The sequence below is a fragment of the Saimiri boliviensis genome, chromosome 17 (assembly GCF_048565385.1).
Source record: "Saimiri boliviensis isolate mSaiBol1 chromosome 17, mSaiBol1.pri, whole genome shotgun sequence".
NCBI classification, from domain to species: Eukaryota; Metazoa; Chordata; class Mammalia; order Primates; family Cebidae; genus Saimiri; species Saimiri boliviensis.
The window spans coordinates 65,555,301-65,569,227 of NC_133465.1; the positions used below are offsets into that span (position 1 = coordinate 65,555,301).

Sequence of the window (13,927 nt, forward strand, 5' to 3'; positions counted from 1 at the left end):
GGGATGTCTCCATCCCCAGGCCACACCTGTTTTTGGCCCACTGCCTTCTTTCACTTCAGATCCCAGGGCCACCTCGTGGGGTGGGGGGCAGCCCCTTTCCCACTCATGAAGCAATACAGCTCCATCAGGGGCCTCTGGCTCTGGAACACCGACCCAGGCCAGCTACAGCAGAAATCATCATCTTTTCAAATTTATTTTTTATTTTAAAAAGAGGCAGGGTCTCATTATGTTGCCTAGGCTGGTCTTAAATTCCTGGGCTCAAGCAATCCTCCCTCCTCAGCCTCCCAATGTTGGGATTACAGGCGTGAGCCACTAAGCTTGGCAAGAAATCTTTATTCACATTCTCCACACCATCACCTGAGAGTCCCTTTCACTCCAAGCCCTGGGCCTGATGGAAGGGAGCCACGGAGGGGCTGCCTCCGTGGGCCTCTGGAGCTGTGGGCCTCTGGAGCTGTGTCTTTATTGTTGCTGCCAATCAATCCCATGCTCTGAGGTGGGCACACTCTGGCTCCTTAGTAGATGCCATAAGTGGGCTCATGACTGTCCCTGTACCGGTCCAGGTAGCGCAGGGGCTGCCGGTGGGGGAAGCGCTTCTGCTTGGGGTGGTAAGGGGGCGGCCGCACGAACTCAAACACTGGCTCCCGCATGTCTGCAAGAAGAGCGAGAGGCACAGGGGTGGTCCCCTGCTGGCCTGCACCCCCTCAGGCTGAGGGCTGCCCATCAGGGGCCTGCCGAGGCCTTCTAACAAAGCTGCTCCCGGGCAGGGCAGGCAAGGCCTGGGAGCTCAGGCCCACCCCATGCCCCAGCCCCATGGCTCTTACCCAGAAGCTGGTGGAAGATGTGGGTGACAGAGTCATCCCAGCGGCACTGGAAGAAGGACAGGCTAGCTGGAGTCATGGCTTCTTGGTGTTTCTTATAGAAATCAAAGGTGCGAAAGGTCCGCTGGGCCAGCTGGTAGCTATGAGAAGATGGAGAACATGTGAGAGTGGAGAGCTGGGCACCAGAGCCCCACACCCTCTACTCCTGTGGGTCTACTGGCACCCTATCCTGCTCTTCTGTCAGCCTCAAGGCCAAGGTTGAGGGAGAACTGAGCAACAGTGACTATTCCAGGGGAGCTGGCCTGAGGCCAGGTTATGTGCCCAGGGTGTTGATTACCAGGGTGAGGGGCGCATGTCCTCGGAGAAGTCAATCAGCTGGTCCTGTTTGAAGAGCAGGAAGACAAGACGGTGGATGCCAGAGCCTCGGGCAGGGAAGGGGGGGAGGTAGGGACACGTTTCCTGTCCTTCAGCCACCCGGTTGCCCGGGATGTTGGTTCTGGGAGGAGGAAAGTCCCCATTAATAACCGATCCAAGGAGGTGGCAGAAGTGTCCCCCCCAGCTCCACACATACCCTAGAGGCTGACATGACTCCCTGGCAGGATAGCCCTAAGCGATCTCTCTCCTAGGATGGAGGAGGGAGCCAAGCTCTGTGGACACCTGGACATACCGCAAACAGGGCTCCAGAGAACATCAACTTGACAGAGAGGCCACGCAGCCTGCTTCCAGGCCCTGGGAGCCAGAGGGTCGGCCAGAGTCACTGAGGCTAGTTGGCTGCTTTTCCCTCTGCATCCTGAGGTCTCCAGGACCTCGTCAGGGAGTGTGTGCCCAGCCTGTCACAGGTGCGGCCACTGCCTCAGGACAACTTCCCAAAGGGTCCTGCCACACAGGTTGGTAACTGCAGTTGAATAAAAACGGCAGAAACCAGCCTCCCAGTCACTGTCCCCAATTAACCAGAAGGTTCAAAGCTGGGGTCGCGGTCCTGACCTCTGCCCCCTGCCCTGTTGTTCAGAGCCCAAAGCTACCAAGAAGGTAGAAGGCAGCCCAGCCTGGGCCCTGTGGGAAGACGCCTGGTCCCAGGGAAGGAGTGACCAATGGTTCAAGGGGCATGTGGGGGACAGGACAGCTGCAGGGCCTCTCCTACTCCTTCCGCCACGACTGTCACAGTTGAGTAAGTCAGGTGGTGACATTATCCCAGTTTTACAGGCAAAGAAATGAATTTAGAGCGACAAAGGGGCCAGGCATGGTGGCTCAGGCCTGTAATCCTAGCACTTTGCGAGGCTGAGGCAGGCAGATCGCTTGAGCTCAAGAGACTAGCCTGGGCAACATGGTGAAACCCTGTCCCTATAAAAAATCAAAAAATTCCATGCCAAGAGCTCTTTGTATAATAAATAAATAAATACAAAAATTAGCTGGGAGTGGTGGCTTGTACCTGTAGTCTCAGCTACTCAGGAGCCTGAGGTAGGGGGCGTCACTTGAGCCCAAGAATTAAAGGCTGCAATTAGCCATGACTGCACCACTGTACTCCAGCCTAGGGGACAGAGTGAGACCCTGACTCAAAAAAAAAAGTGGGCGAGGGGTGCGGTGGGGAGGGAAAAAAAGATGAGGCTTGTTCGGGCTGACCGAGGCCTACTGTAAGCTTTGTCTCCTGTACCTGTCTTCAAGTACACACCTGGATCCCAGGGCCCCTAACCCCCTCAGGAGGCAGAGGTGGGGGGTGAATTCAAAGTCCCATGGGTAGTCCGTGAAACTCAGGTGCAGCTTGTTCCAGCTCCCGGGTCTGACCCTCCCGCCTGGGCCCTCCCCACCCCCGGTACTCACAGCAGCCAGTGGAGGTACTCAGCATCCGGCTCCAGCAGGTGCCCATCTGCACAGAAACACACCCGCTGACCATGGCCCAGCTGCCCCCGGCCCAGCTGCCCTGCCCCTTGTTAGGAGCCAGTGCTGGGGATCTCCACCTGGCACCTTCCCCAGCCCCCCAGGGTCCTGGCTCATGGGAGGTAAGGCGGGTAGGAGGCCTGGTGAGCCCCAGACACCCACCCAAGCTAGTGAGTAGCAACGTCCACAAGGAGCCCTCTTCTGCCTCATAGGTCACCTCTGGCGCTTGGGCAGCCTGGCAGAAAGAGAAGGAAGCTGTCAGCTCCACCAGAGACAGACAAGCTGTTGCAGGGAGGCTTGGAGAAAGGGGTACCCTCTCTGAGCCAAACGCCCTTGACAGCCCCTGGCACAGGCAGGCATGCAAAGGGATGCTTAGAGAAGGAGCCCTGCAGAGTTGCCCGTCCAGGCAACAACCACAAAAAGGAACGTGTGCCAAGGCCTGAGCAGGAGGGCACAACACAGACGGCAGGCTGGTCACAGGAATGTGCTGAGACAGAGCCTCTTTTTCCTTCATTTTCTACTACATTCTTAGTAATTGTCATGGTGTTGTCTTCCAGGAAATCAAAGAGAGAACAACAAAATTCCAAACCCAGGAGCGTCTGTGACACTGAGATGGGATGTGTCTGTGTGCACACAGGGCAGGGAGAAGGCCCAGGGGAGCAGTTACCTCGGTTGGAGTCACCTCATTGCCATAGTACACGGGCATCAGGTCGTCCTCACCCACAGCGTAGGCCACATGCAGGGCGACTCGGGGCACAAAGGTGGCACCGTGGAATAGGTCTCGGTAGAGGCCATAATACTCAGCCAGACGCTGCTTGTGGTAGGGGCCAGAGGTCCTCTCCCATTCGGCACGCACGGCGTCCAGTGGGACACTGGCTGGGCAGGAATAAAGCCAGTTGGGGTACAGGGTGGGGGCAGGGACACACTCTGTACCCCAACTCTGAGATGGCCCCTCCCCTGAGAAGGCTTACCTGTGCGGAGGCGGGCAGCCCGCTCCTCTTCCACATTGGCCCGAAGCTCCCGGATGACTTGTTTCCTTTCCAGCAGCTGTTGGGTCCGGGAGACTTTGGGTGGAGGCAGCCCGATATCAATCTTCTCTTTGAGATCTGGGGAGGGAAGATGTGTTGGAAAAACAGGGTCATGGCTCACTGCAGCCTGAACTGCCCTGATTTAGTCTTCTGAGTAGCTGGGACTATAAGCGTACACCATCTTGTCTGACTAATTCTTGAATTTCTTGTAAAGATGGGGTTTCGCCACATTGCCCAGGATGGTAACTACTGGGCTCAAGTGATCCTCCTGCCTCAGCCTCCCGAGTAGCTGAGATTAAGGCATAAGCCATTGCACCTGATGGGGGGGCACATCTTCTTAGTTAAACTACCCGTCCCTACCTAGTGCTCTCATTCTGTGCTTCGAGCTCTGCTGCTCAAGCTTTCCCTGTGATTCACAAACTAAAACTTACTATGCAGTCTACTTCCCAGACCTGAACAGGATCTTGTTGTTAAGCAAATCAGATACAACCTGAGGTTGTGTTTTTATTTTTTTTTTGAGATGGAGGCTCGCTCTGTCCCCCAGGCTGGAGTGCAGTTGCAAGATCTCAGCTCAGTGCAACCTCCACCTCCCAGGTTCAAGCAATTCTCCTGTCTCAGCCTCCCGAGTAGCTGGGATTACAGGCGCCTGCCACCATGCCCGGCTAATTTTTTTGTATATTTTTAGTAGAGACGGGATTTCACCCAGGCTGGAGGTTGTGTTTTTCTGATCCCCAAACCAGTCAGTTTTGTCTAGTGGGAAACTGAAGTCAACTGTCCTTCCAATTATGGTTGAGATCACCTCCAAACCTGTTCACAGTGGCTATGAACACCCAGCTGTCCCGGGTAGAGTGAATGACTGATGCTAGGACATACAGAAGTGCTTCTCGGCCAGGTGCAGTGGCTCACGCCTGTAATCCCATAGGAGGCCGAGGCAGGCTGATCACTTGAGGTCAGGAGTTCAAGACCAGCCTAGGCACCCCCATCTCTACTAAAAATACAAAAATTAGCTGGGCGTAGTGGCCCATGCCTGCAGTGCCAGCTATTTGGGAGGCTGAGGCAGAAAAATCGCTTGAACCCAGGAGGCAGAGGTTGCAGTGAGCCAAGATCGCACCACTGTGCACTCCAGCCTGGGCAATGGAGCTAGTCTCTGCCTTAAAAAAAAAGAAAAAAAAAAAAGGAGCCGGGCGCGGTGGCTCAAGCCTGTAATCCCAGCACTTTGGGAGGCCGAGGCGGGTGGTTCACGAGGTCGAGAGATCAAGACCATCCTGGTCAACATGGTGAAACCCCGTCTCTACTAAAAATACAAAAAACTAGCTGGGCGTGGTGGTGCGTGCCTGTAATCCCAGCTACTCAGGAGGCTGAGGCAGGAGAATTGCCTGAACCCAGGAGGCGGAGGTTGCGGTGAGCCGAGATCGCGCCATTGCACTCCAGCCTGGGTAATAAGAGCGAAACTCCGTCTCAAAAAAAAAAAAAAAAGAATAAAAAAAAATCTGAGTGGGTGTTGGACAGAAGAATGAACAATCAAATTAAAAAAAAAAAAAAAAAGGATATACTCCATAAATTGTAAGCACCTTAAAGGTTGGGTTTTTTTTGAGTCACCCTACCCAAGACTTTAATTTCATTCAGCAAAGTATTGCACACGTACATTCTTGCGCTGTTTAGGTGCAAGGAACCAATGGAGAGCAGGATCCCTGTCCACAGGGCGCTTACAATCTAGGGAGAGGCAGCGCACAGAGTCGGAATGCAGTGTGGCCAGAGATACCTACAGAGTATTTTAGGCGTACGGAAGGGTATCCCAATTTGGAAGGGCAGGTGATCAAGATTTTAGGAGCAGATATTTTAGCAGCTGGAACTCTAATAGCAGGGGAAGCGAATTTTCCAAGTATGAGGGCACAGAAGGTGTGAAAAATACTGGCGTGATTAAGCTGCCGACAGTGCCCACAGGGCTGCAGGCGAGCCCTTCCATTCCCCCAGCATCCACCGGGGCGCTGGCAAGGCTCGCTCAGCGCCCGGGGAAAAAGCCGAGGGGTCTCCCGAGTTCCAGCGCCAGTGGCCGCAGCCTCTGCTCCAGTCGCCCCGCACCTGTCTTCTCCCCGAAATGCTCCCGGTAGGTCCGCCACCAGTGCGGGGTCTGCGCCTCCTTCTCTGCCTGGCGCCGGTAGCGGTCGAAGCTCCGGTACTTCTCCAGCCGGTCCAGGTTGCTCACGTCGATGTCCTCGTTGGGCATCGGCCCCAGCGGGGGTGTCCGGCGGCACAGGACGGCTGTGAGCAGAGAGAGGACGTCAGGCCGGCACCCCAGAGGTCGGGCGACAGGGCCCCCGAGAAAAGCTGCCCATCCCCACACCCCTCACCTGAAGTGCTGAAGGTCCGCCATCTCCGACACCCGCACAGCGAGGCTCGCCACCAGGGCGCCGCCATCTTCCCTCTGGCCTGCGTCACCGCGGCCGCCAGTAGGACCCGGGCACAGGTGGCCAGCGCGGCGCCTGAGCGAACCGCGGCAGGCCCCGCCCACACCTGGCCAGGCCCCGTCCCCAGGCCTAACCCTGAGCACCGCGCTGCTGAGCAGGTGTCTGACGCCTGCCCCGGAGGCACGTGCACCGTCGTCTGGGCTAGAGATGGAGGTGGCCGCGGCCTGCAGGCGCCCAGTTCCGGAAGTGCCCGGTGGACCGCGGGGCGGAGCTGAGAGTAGCCGGTCTCCTGCCCACGGCCCGCAACCGGGGGGCGGCACAGACTAGGGTCGACCGGCAGGGTTCTCACCCAGCCCCGGGACGCGGCGTCCAGAGTTCCCCAGGGACGCCGGCGTGGATGGAAGAGGGAATGTGAGCTCAGATTCCGGAGTAGACCTGCTTAGTTTTAAAACCCAAGTAGAGGGCCAGGAGCGGTGGCTCACGCCAGCACTTTGGGAAGCCTAGGCAACTGGATCACTTGAGGTCAGGAGTTAAGAGACCAGCCTGGCCAACACGGTGAAACCCAATCTCTACTAAAAATACAAAAATTAGCCGGGCGTGGTGGCGGCCGCCTGTAATCCCAGCTACCTGGGAGGCTGAGGCAGGAGAATCAGTTGAACCCAGGAGGAGGAGGAGGCTGCAGTGAGCCGAGACGGCACCACTGCACTCCAGCCTGGGCAACAAGAATGAAACTCCGTCTCAAAATAATATAAATAAATAACAGGTGTTATTTATGACAGGTGTGAGCCACTGCACCCGGCCACCTTGTTCTTTTGTTTCTGAATCCTTTTCTTCGGCCTCTAAATCCACCTACCCTACCCCACAACCCCCAGCCCTCTCCAGATGAAGACGTACGGGGCCTCGGCAGGCGGCAGTGCATTGCTGCATCTTGTCCTCTCGCTGTCCTAGAATCCTGAGTGGCGCCTGCTTGGACATTAACTGAGAGGCCTCACATGGATTCCCATATGTACCAACTTGAAGCAAATAACGATGGATGTCTTGAAACTAGAAGCAGTGGCTCTACAGTTTTTTGTTTGTTTGTTTGTTTGTTTTTTTAAATGATACAGGGTCTCACTGTTGCCCAGGCTGGTCTTGAACTCCTGGCTCAAACCATCCTCCCACCTCAGCCTCCTGATAGCAGCTACAGGTGTGTACCACTGCGTCTGGCATCGGCGTTTTTTCCATTACATTCCACCAATATTTCTCTCTCTAAAAGGAACTGAATGAAGCACTTGGGCTCTGATCTGTACAATTTTGAAGGAAAAAGAGCAGCAGCTACACACAACGCTCACTTCTGGACTCCGCCCTCTACAGGATAATTGGGATGCCTGCCACACTCTGATGGCAGTGACAGGAATGCTGGGCGCTTACACTGAGGAAACTGCCATTATAACTGAACGCCTGTGGAATGCCTCTGCTTGGCTGTCCCCCCAGGACTGTATACTCATCTGTGCCACCACCCACTCACCCAAGCCAGGAACCTGGGGGGCCCCCCCAACACGTCTTCCTTTCCGACCCTCCATGCCTGGCACCAGGTCCGAGGGTGCTTTTCTGTGAGCCCTCCCTGCCATGCCCGGCACAGACCTGCCCAAAGTCCCTCCTCTGCACCATTGCCAGCTGCCTTCTCACACGCCTTCTGTCCCCACTCTTGTCTCCTCTGGTCTGGTCCCCACCCTGCAGACACATGGGTTTGTTGTTTTGAGACGGAGTCTCGCTCTGTCGCCTGGGCTGGAGTGCAGTGGTGCAATCTCGGCTCCCTGTAACCTCTGCCTCTCGGGTTCAAGCCATTCTGCTGCCTCAGCCACCCGAGTAGCTGGGATTACAGGCAGGCGACACCATGCCTGGCTAATTTTTTTTGTATTTTTAGCAGAGATGGGGTTTCACCATGTTGGCCAGGCTGGGTTCGAATTCCTGACCTCAAGTGATCCACAGACCTTGGCCTTCCAGTGTTAGGATTACAGGCGTAAGCCACCGCACCAGCCAATGGGTTTTCTAAAATACAAATATGGTTTAACCTTGTTTAAAACCTTCTAGTGAAGACCTGAAAATTTGGCTTGAAGAGTTGCATGTCTTTAACAAGATACACAAAGCGCTCTCAACCCATTCCCTCATTCTAACCTTCTCCCTACTATCTTGAAGGCCATACTCTCTCCTGTGGGTCTCCCAGCACCAGCCTCACTGACATGTGTGCTTGATCACTTGCAGATCCTGCAGGTGGCTGCCTAGATGCCAACTGCCCCTGGGCCGACGTGCCCATCCTTAGGACCCCTCCCTGCCCAATGCTCTTTGCACAGGACTGCCTCAGAACTGGTTCAGTCTCTTTTGCTGGAGAATCAAATTTGAGGCTTAACCAAGCCTTGCAATGGGGCACATGACACTTCACTCCTCAGTGTTGGTACCAGCTCCAGAAGCACCTGAAAACATCTTCCTCCCACTCCAGCACTGTGTGTAGCCTGCTCCTCTGGGAGGCAGGAGAGTGAGGTGGCTCACAACCTGGGACTTGGGGATCGGCCAGGGCAGAACTCAAATCCAGGCTTAGCTACTCACTGTCACTTTGGGCAGGTTTTTTTTTTTTAATTTTTTTGAGGTGGAGTTTCGCTCTTGTTGCACAGGTTGGAGTGCAGTGGCGCAATCTTGGCTCACTGCAACTTCTACTTCCCAGGTTCAAGTGATTCTCTTGCCTTAGCCTCCCAAGTAGCTGGGATTACAGGCATGCACCACCAAGCCTGGCTAATTTTGTATTTTTTGTAGAGATGGTGTTTCTCTGTTGGTCAGGCTGGTCTTGAATTCCTGACCTCAGGTGATCCACCTGCCTCGGCCTCCTAAAGAGTTGGAATTACAGGTGTGAGCCACTGTGCCCGACTAGGCTGTTTTTTTTTTTTTTTTTTTTTGAGACAGAGTTTCACTCTTGTTACCCAGGCTGGAGTGCAATGGCGCCATCTCGGCTCACCGCAACCTCCGCCTCCTGGGTTGAGGCAATTCTCCTGCCTCAGCCTCCCGAGTAGCTGGGATTACAGGCATGCGCCACCATGCCCAGCTAATTTTTTTGTATTTTTAGTAGAGACGAGGTTTCACCATGTTGACCAGGATGGTCTTGATCTCTTGACCTCGTGATCCACCCGCCTTGGCCTCCCAAAGTGCTGGGATTACAGGCATGAACCACTGCGCCCAGACAGGCTGGTTTTTTAATGGGAACATCTGCCTGCTCTGAGACTTCTCGTCCAGCAAATAACAGAAAACACAGCAAATATTTTCTTTCTTTTTTTTCTTTCTTTTTTTTTTTTGAGACAGTCTTGTTCTGTCACCAGGCAGGAGTACAGTGGCACGATTTCAGCTCACTGCAACCTCTGCCTCCCGGGTATAAGTGATTCTCCTGCCTCAGCCTCCTGAGGAGCTGGGACTACAGGCATGCGCCACCATGCCCAGCTACTTTTCGTATTTTTAGTAGAGATGGGGTTTCATTCACCATGTTGGCCAGGATGGTCTCAATCTCCTAACCTCTCGATCTGCCTGCCTCAGCCTCCCAGAGTGCTGGGATTACAGGTGTGAGTCACCACACCCAGCCCACAGCAAGCATTTTCTAAGAAATAAGTATAAACTTTGATGAGCCATGATGAAAGCAGTTTTTTAAAGCTTAGTCGAGCAAAGCAGAGGGAGTAGAGGAGGACCGAGCAATTCCTATTTGTGGTGATCAATTCCTTGTCAGCTCCACTGCACGCTTTGGCTGGGCTGTGGCTTTGGGTAGGTGAGCAGCACAGAGCAGCCTTCCCTCCTCGTCCCTCCCTACACCCCACCATTGCCACAGGTCCCTCCACCACCGCTGGTGGAGCACCCGGATGGGGAGGAAGCTGAGGAGGCCACTGCTCACCCAGGCTGGCTGGTCCTTTGGGCAATGCTGGGAATAGGGTGGGGGCTCTGGGCAAGCCCAGGAGGAGGCGGGCCCGGCTGAGTTCCAGGAACATCTCACACCGAAAGGCAGAATCTGGCTGGTGCCCTCCTTGTACTGCCGGGAGACCAGAGGGCCCTTCTCCAGCTCATCAGGGAGGGAGCTGCTCCAGCAGGGAGGAGGGAAGGCTGTTTGTGGCATCTCTCAAGAAAGCTCCTGCCTCAGAAGAAGCCCAGGCAAAACGAGCCCACAACAGTCTTACCTGTGGAGTAGAGGGGAGCCCACAGAGCCCACTGAGAGCTCTGGGTATCCTCACTCCCGACTCAGACCCTCAGATCCAAGCTAGATGGCTTTGGGGAGGGCAGCCAAAGCTGTGGTAAGGCAGCCTACACCACAGAGCCTCAGAAGCAGGGGCTGCCCAGGCTGGCACACTTGGAAAGGATTAGCTGGCACCTTGTCCACAGAAGAGCTGTCATTAGGCCTCGGGCATCTCAGAATCCTCCCCAGGCACTGCCTCCATGGAGGCAGCAGGAGGAACGGGAGAGAGTTCTGGGGCCAGAGCTCTCTGTTGGGGAATTGGCTGGGGTCCACTCAGGCTGAATGAGATGTCAAATTGTAGGGCCCTTTCTTCAGGGTCTCCAGGAAGAACTGTTCATTCTCCAAGAAGTCGTGGTCCTGCAAGGCAGATTTGGATGGGCAGTCACCTTCCCTGAACTGAAAGAGGGGTGGAGCCCTGGACACTAGCTGAGCCTGCCCTCACTGAGGCCCTCCCCACATCCTCCCTGACTCTGCCTGGCTCTGAGAGTCAGCAGGGGCCATGAAAGAGCCCAGGTGTGGAGCAGTACAGACCACAGTGTCAATCCTGGCAAGGCTGTTTGTTTGCTGTGGAACTTACGAGCACATGACTTTGTGTCTCTAAGCCTCAGGTCCCTTGTCTGTAAACATTCCTTGTAGCCCTTCCTTGTAGGGCTGCGTGAGCATAAAAGCTTAAAATATACACAAAGTGGGCCAAGCACAATGGCTCATGGCTGTAATCTGAGCTACTCCGCAGGCCAAGGGGGTAGGATCACTTGAGCCCAGGAGTTTGAGACCAACCTGGGCAACATACTGAGACCCCATTTCTTTTTTTTTTTTTTTTTTGAGATGGAGTTTCACTCTTGTTACCCAGGCTGGAGTGCAATGGCGTGATCTCGGCTCACCGCAACCTCCGCCTGCCGGGTTCAGGCAATTCTCCTGCCTCAGCCTCCTGAGTAGCTGGGATTACAGGCACGCGCCACCATGCCCAGCTAATTTTTTTGTATTTTTAGTAGAGACGGGGTTTCACTATGTTGACCAGGATGGTCTCGATCTCTTGACCTCGTGATCCACCCGCCTCGGCCTCCCAAAGTGCTGGGATTACAGGCTTGAGCCACCGCGCCCGGCCTCTTTTTTTTTTCTTTTTGAGACGGAGTTTCGCTCTTGCTACCCAGGCTGGAGTGCAATGGCGCGACCTCGGCTCACCGCAACCTCCGCCTCCTGGGTTCAGGCAATTCTCCTGCCTCAGCCTCCTGAGTAGCTGGGATTACAGGCACGTGCCACCATGCCCAGCTAATTTTGTGTATTTTTAATAGAGATGGGGTTTCACCATGTTGACCAGGATGGTCTCGATCTCTCGACCTCGTGATCCACCCGCCTCGGCCTCCCAAAGTGCTGGGATTACAGGCATGAGCCACCGCGCCCGGCCTGATCCCATTTCTAAATATAAATAAATAAGAAAATATAAACAAAGCCTTCAGCCCTGAGCTTGGCACATGAAAATGAGAATTGGCTCACCGAACAAACTGCAGTTTCACTCCCCAGGAGCTGGGGTCACCCCTCCCCAGGGCTACCGTGTGCTCCTCCTGCCTCTGCCCTGAGCTGGAAGGACTCGTGAACATGGGGATCCCCAAGGTCAGGAGAGACTCACCTGCTCTGCCGTGTGCCTCAGCAGCACCAGCCTGGCATGGAGGTGCAAGGGGCTGGGGTCTGGGCCATTCGGTGGCTGGCTGCACCAAGGGGTGGTGGGAGCAGGAGGCACGAGGGCTGAAAAGGCCAAGGAGGAGGTCAGGGACCAAAGTGTTGCTGGAAAAGCCGCCAGTCACAGATTGTTCCTGCAGGGCTGTGTGCCCCTGCCAGTGGGTGGACCCTGGTCATCCACTCAGGGTGCAACGGCACTAACTCTCAGAAGCCTCTGACAAATGCATACCTGCTCCTACCTGGCGAGGGCATTTCTAAGAATTCATTCAAGTGAAATCATCAGGCAAAGGTGCAAAGATGTATGTAGGAAGATGTCCACTGGGTACTCTTTCTCTTTAAGACAACAAGTCACTCAGCACAGAGCAGCCTCACAGGTGAAAGCTGCTGACTGGGAACTGACTACATGTTTAAGACTGATCTGAAAACCTGTTCCATTTGTACATGACTGAATGAAAAAAGTCAAGTTATCAAACAACACATACAATCCTAATTTTGTTTTTAAAAACCTATGTACCAGGCCAGGCATGTTGGCTCATGCCTGTAATCCCAGCCCTTTGGGAGGCTGAGGCAGGTGGATCACCTGAGGTCAGGACTTTCAGACCAGCCTGGACAACATGGCGAAACCCCGTCTCTACTAAAAATACAAAATCACCCAGGCGCAGTGGCACTTGCCTATAATCCCAGCTACTTGGGAAGCTGAGGCAGGAGAATCACTTGAACCTGGGAGATGGAGGTTGCAGTGAGCTGAGATCACACCACTGGACTCCAGCTTGGGTGACAAGAGTGAAACTCCATCTCCAAAAAAAAAAATATGTATCAGAGTGGAGTGGAACATTATGTATCGAAACGTTAAAAAGTGTTTCTCTCTAGACTCGGAGTGGTGTTGAGGGTGACTTTTTTTTTTTTTTTTTTTTTTTTTGAGATGGAGTCTTGCTCTGTAGCCCAGGCTGGAGTGCAATGGCACAATCTCAGCTCACTGCAACCTCCGCCTCCTGGGTTCAAGCGATTCTCCTGCCTCAGCCTCCCGAGTAGCTGGGACTACAGGCGTGTGACACCATGCCCAGCTAATTTTTTTGTATTTTTAGTGGAGACGGAGTTTCACCATGTTAGCCAGGATGGTCTTGATCTCCTGACCTTGTGATTGGCTCACCTCAGCCTCCCAAAGTGTTGGGATTACAGGTATAAGCCACCAAGCCTGGGGATTTTTTTTTTTTTTAATGAAGTCTTGCTCTGTCACCCAGGCTGGAGTGCAGTGGTGGGATCTTGACTCACTGCAACTTCCACTTCCTGGGTTCAAGCAATTTTCCTGCCTCAACCTCCTGAGTAGCTGGGATTATAGGTTCCCGCCACCATGCCCGGCTAATTTTGTCTTTTTAGTAGAGACAGGGTTACACCATGTTGGCCAGGCTGGTCTCGAACTCCTCAGGTGATCTGCCCGCCTCAGTCGCCAAAAGTGCTGGGATTATAGGAGTAAGCCACCTCACCCAGCCTGACAATGACTTTATTTCCTTTTTTTCCCCGAGTACAGAGTCACGAAAAGGTGACATTTTAAATAGTGTCCTATTTCTATTTACCTAAAATTAACACACATTATTTGTGTCAAAAAGAAATAATAAGACAACTGTAAAACCCAGCTGGCCACCTTAACTGGAGCAGCTAGAGGGGGGCCTGCCCACTCCTAGCCCCTGCCCAGTCCTGAGCCCCCCCGCCCTTCATTCTGGAGCCACTCACCACTCTGGCTGCAGGCTGCGGGGCCCTGGGCTCTGGGGAGCAGCCCTAGGAGGCTGGAGGGCAGGTCCTGTCGTGCATGGTCCAGCTGCAGCCTCTGCTGGGCCAGACTCAGATGCTCCTGTCCCCGTTGCCCCGGAAAGAAGGCCT

The 13,927-nt window shown here is 54.4% G+C and overlaps 2 protein-coding genes across 8 annotated transcripts in view; both read right to left on the reverse strand.

Moving 5' to 3' along the window:
* Positions 1–313: 313 nt before the first annotated feature.
* Positions 314–6,734, reverse strand: MRPL38 (mitochondrial ribosomal protein L38). Its single transcript, XM_003931720.4, has 9 exons — positions 6,073–6,734; positions 5,804–5,983; positions 3,665–3,799; positions 3,361–3,569; positions 2,856–2,928; positions 2,637–2,682; positions 1,156–1,314; positions 822–958; positions 314–649 (listed from the first exon to the last, which is right to left on the reverse strand). The coding sequence occupies exons 1-9, from the start codon at positions 6,137–6,139 to the stop codon at positions 513–515; spliced, it is 1,143 nt and encodes a 380-aa protein (XP_003931769.1). The 5' UTR covers positions 6,140–6,734; the 3' UTR covers positions 314–512.
* A 3,043-nt stretch (positions 6,735–9,777) lies between these two features.
* Positions 9,778–13,927, reverse strand: part of FBF1 (Fas binding factor 1) — a 32,586-nt gene continuing 28,436 nt past the window's right edge. For all 7 annotated transcript variants that reach the window (XM_074388986.1, XM_010342403.3, XM_010342405.3 and 4 more), the window contains 3 exons: positions 13,781–13,898; positions 12,000–12,115; positions 9,778–10,729 (listed from right to left, as the gene is read on the reverse strand). In XM_074388986.1, the coding sequence (XP_074245087.1) occupies positions 10,646–10,729; positions 12,000–12,115; positions 13,781–13,898 (318 nt within the window). In that variant the 3' untranslated portion in view covers positions 9,778–10,645. The remainder of the gene's footprint in view (positions 10,730–11,999; positions 12,116–13,780; positions 13,899–13,927) is intronic.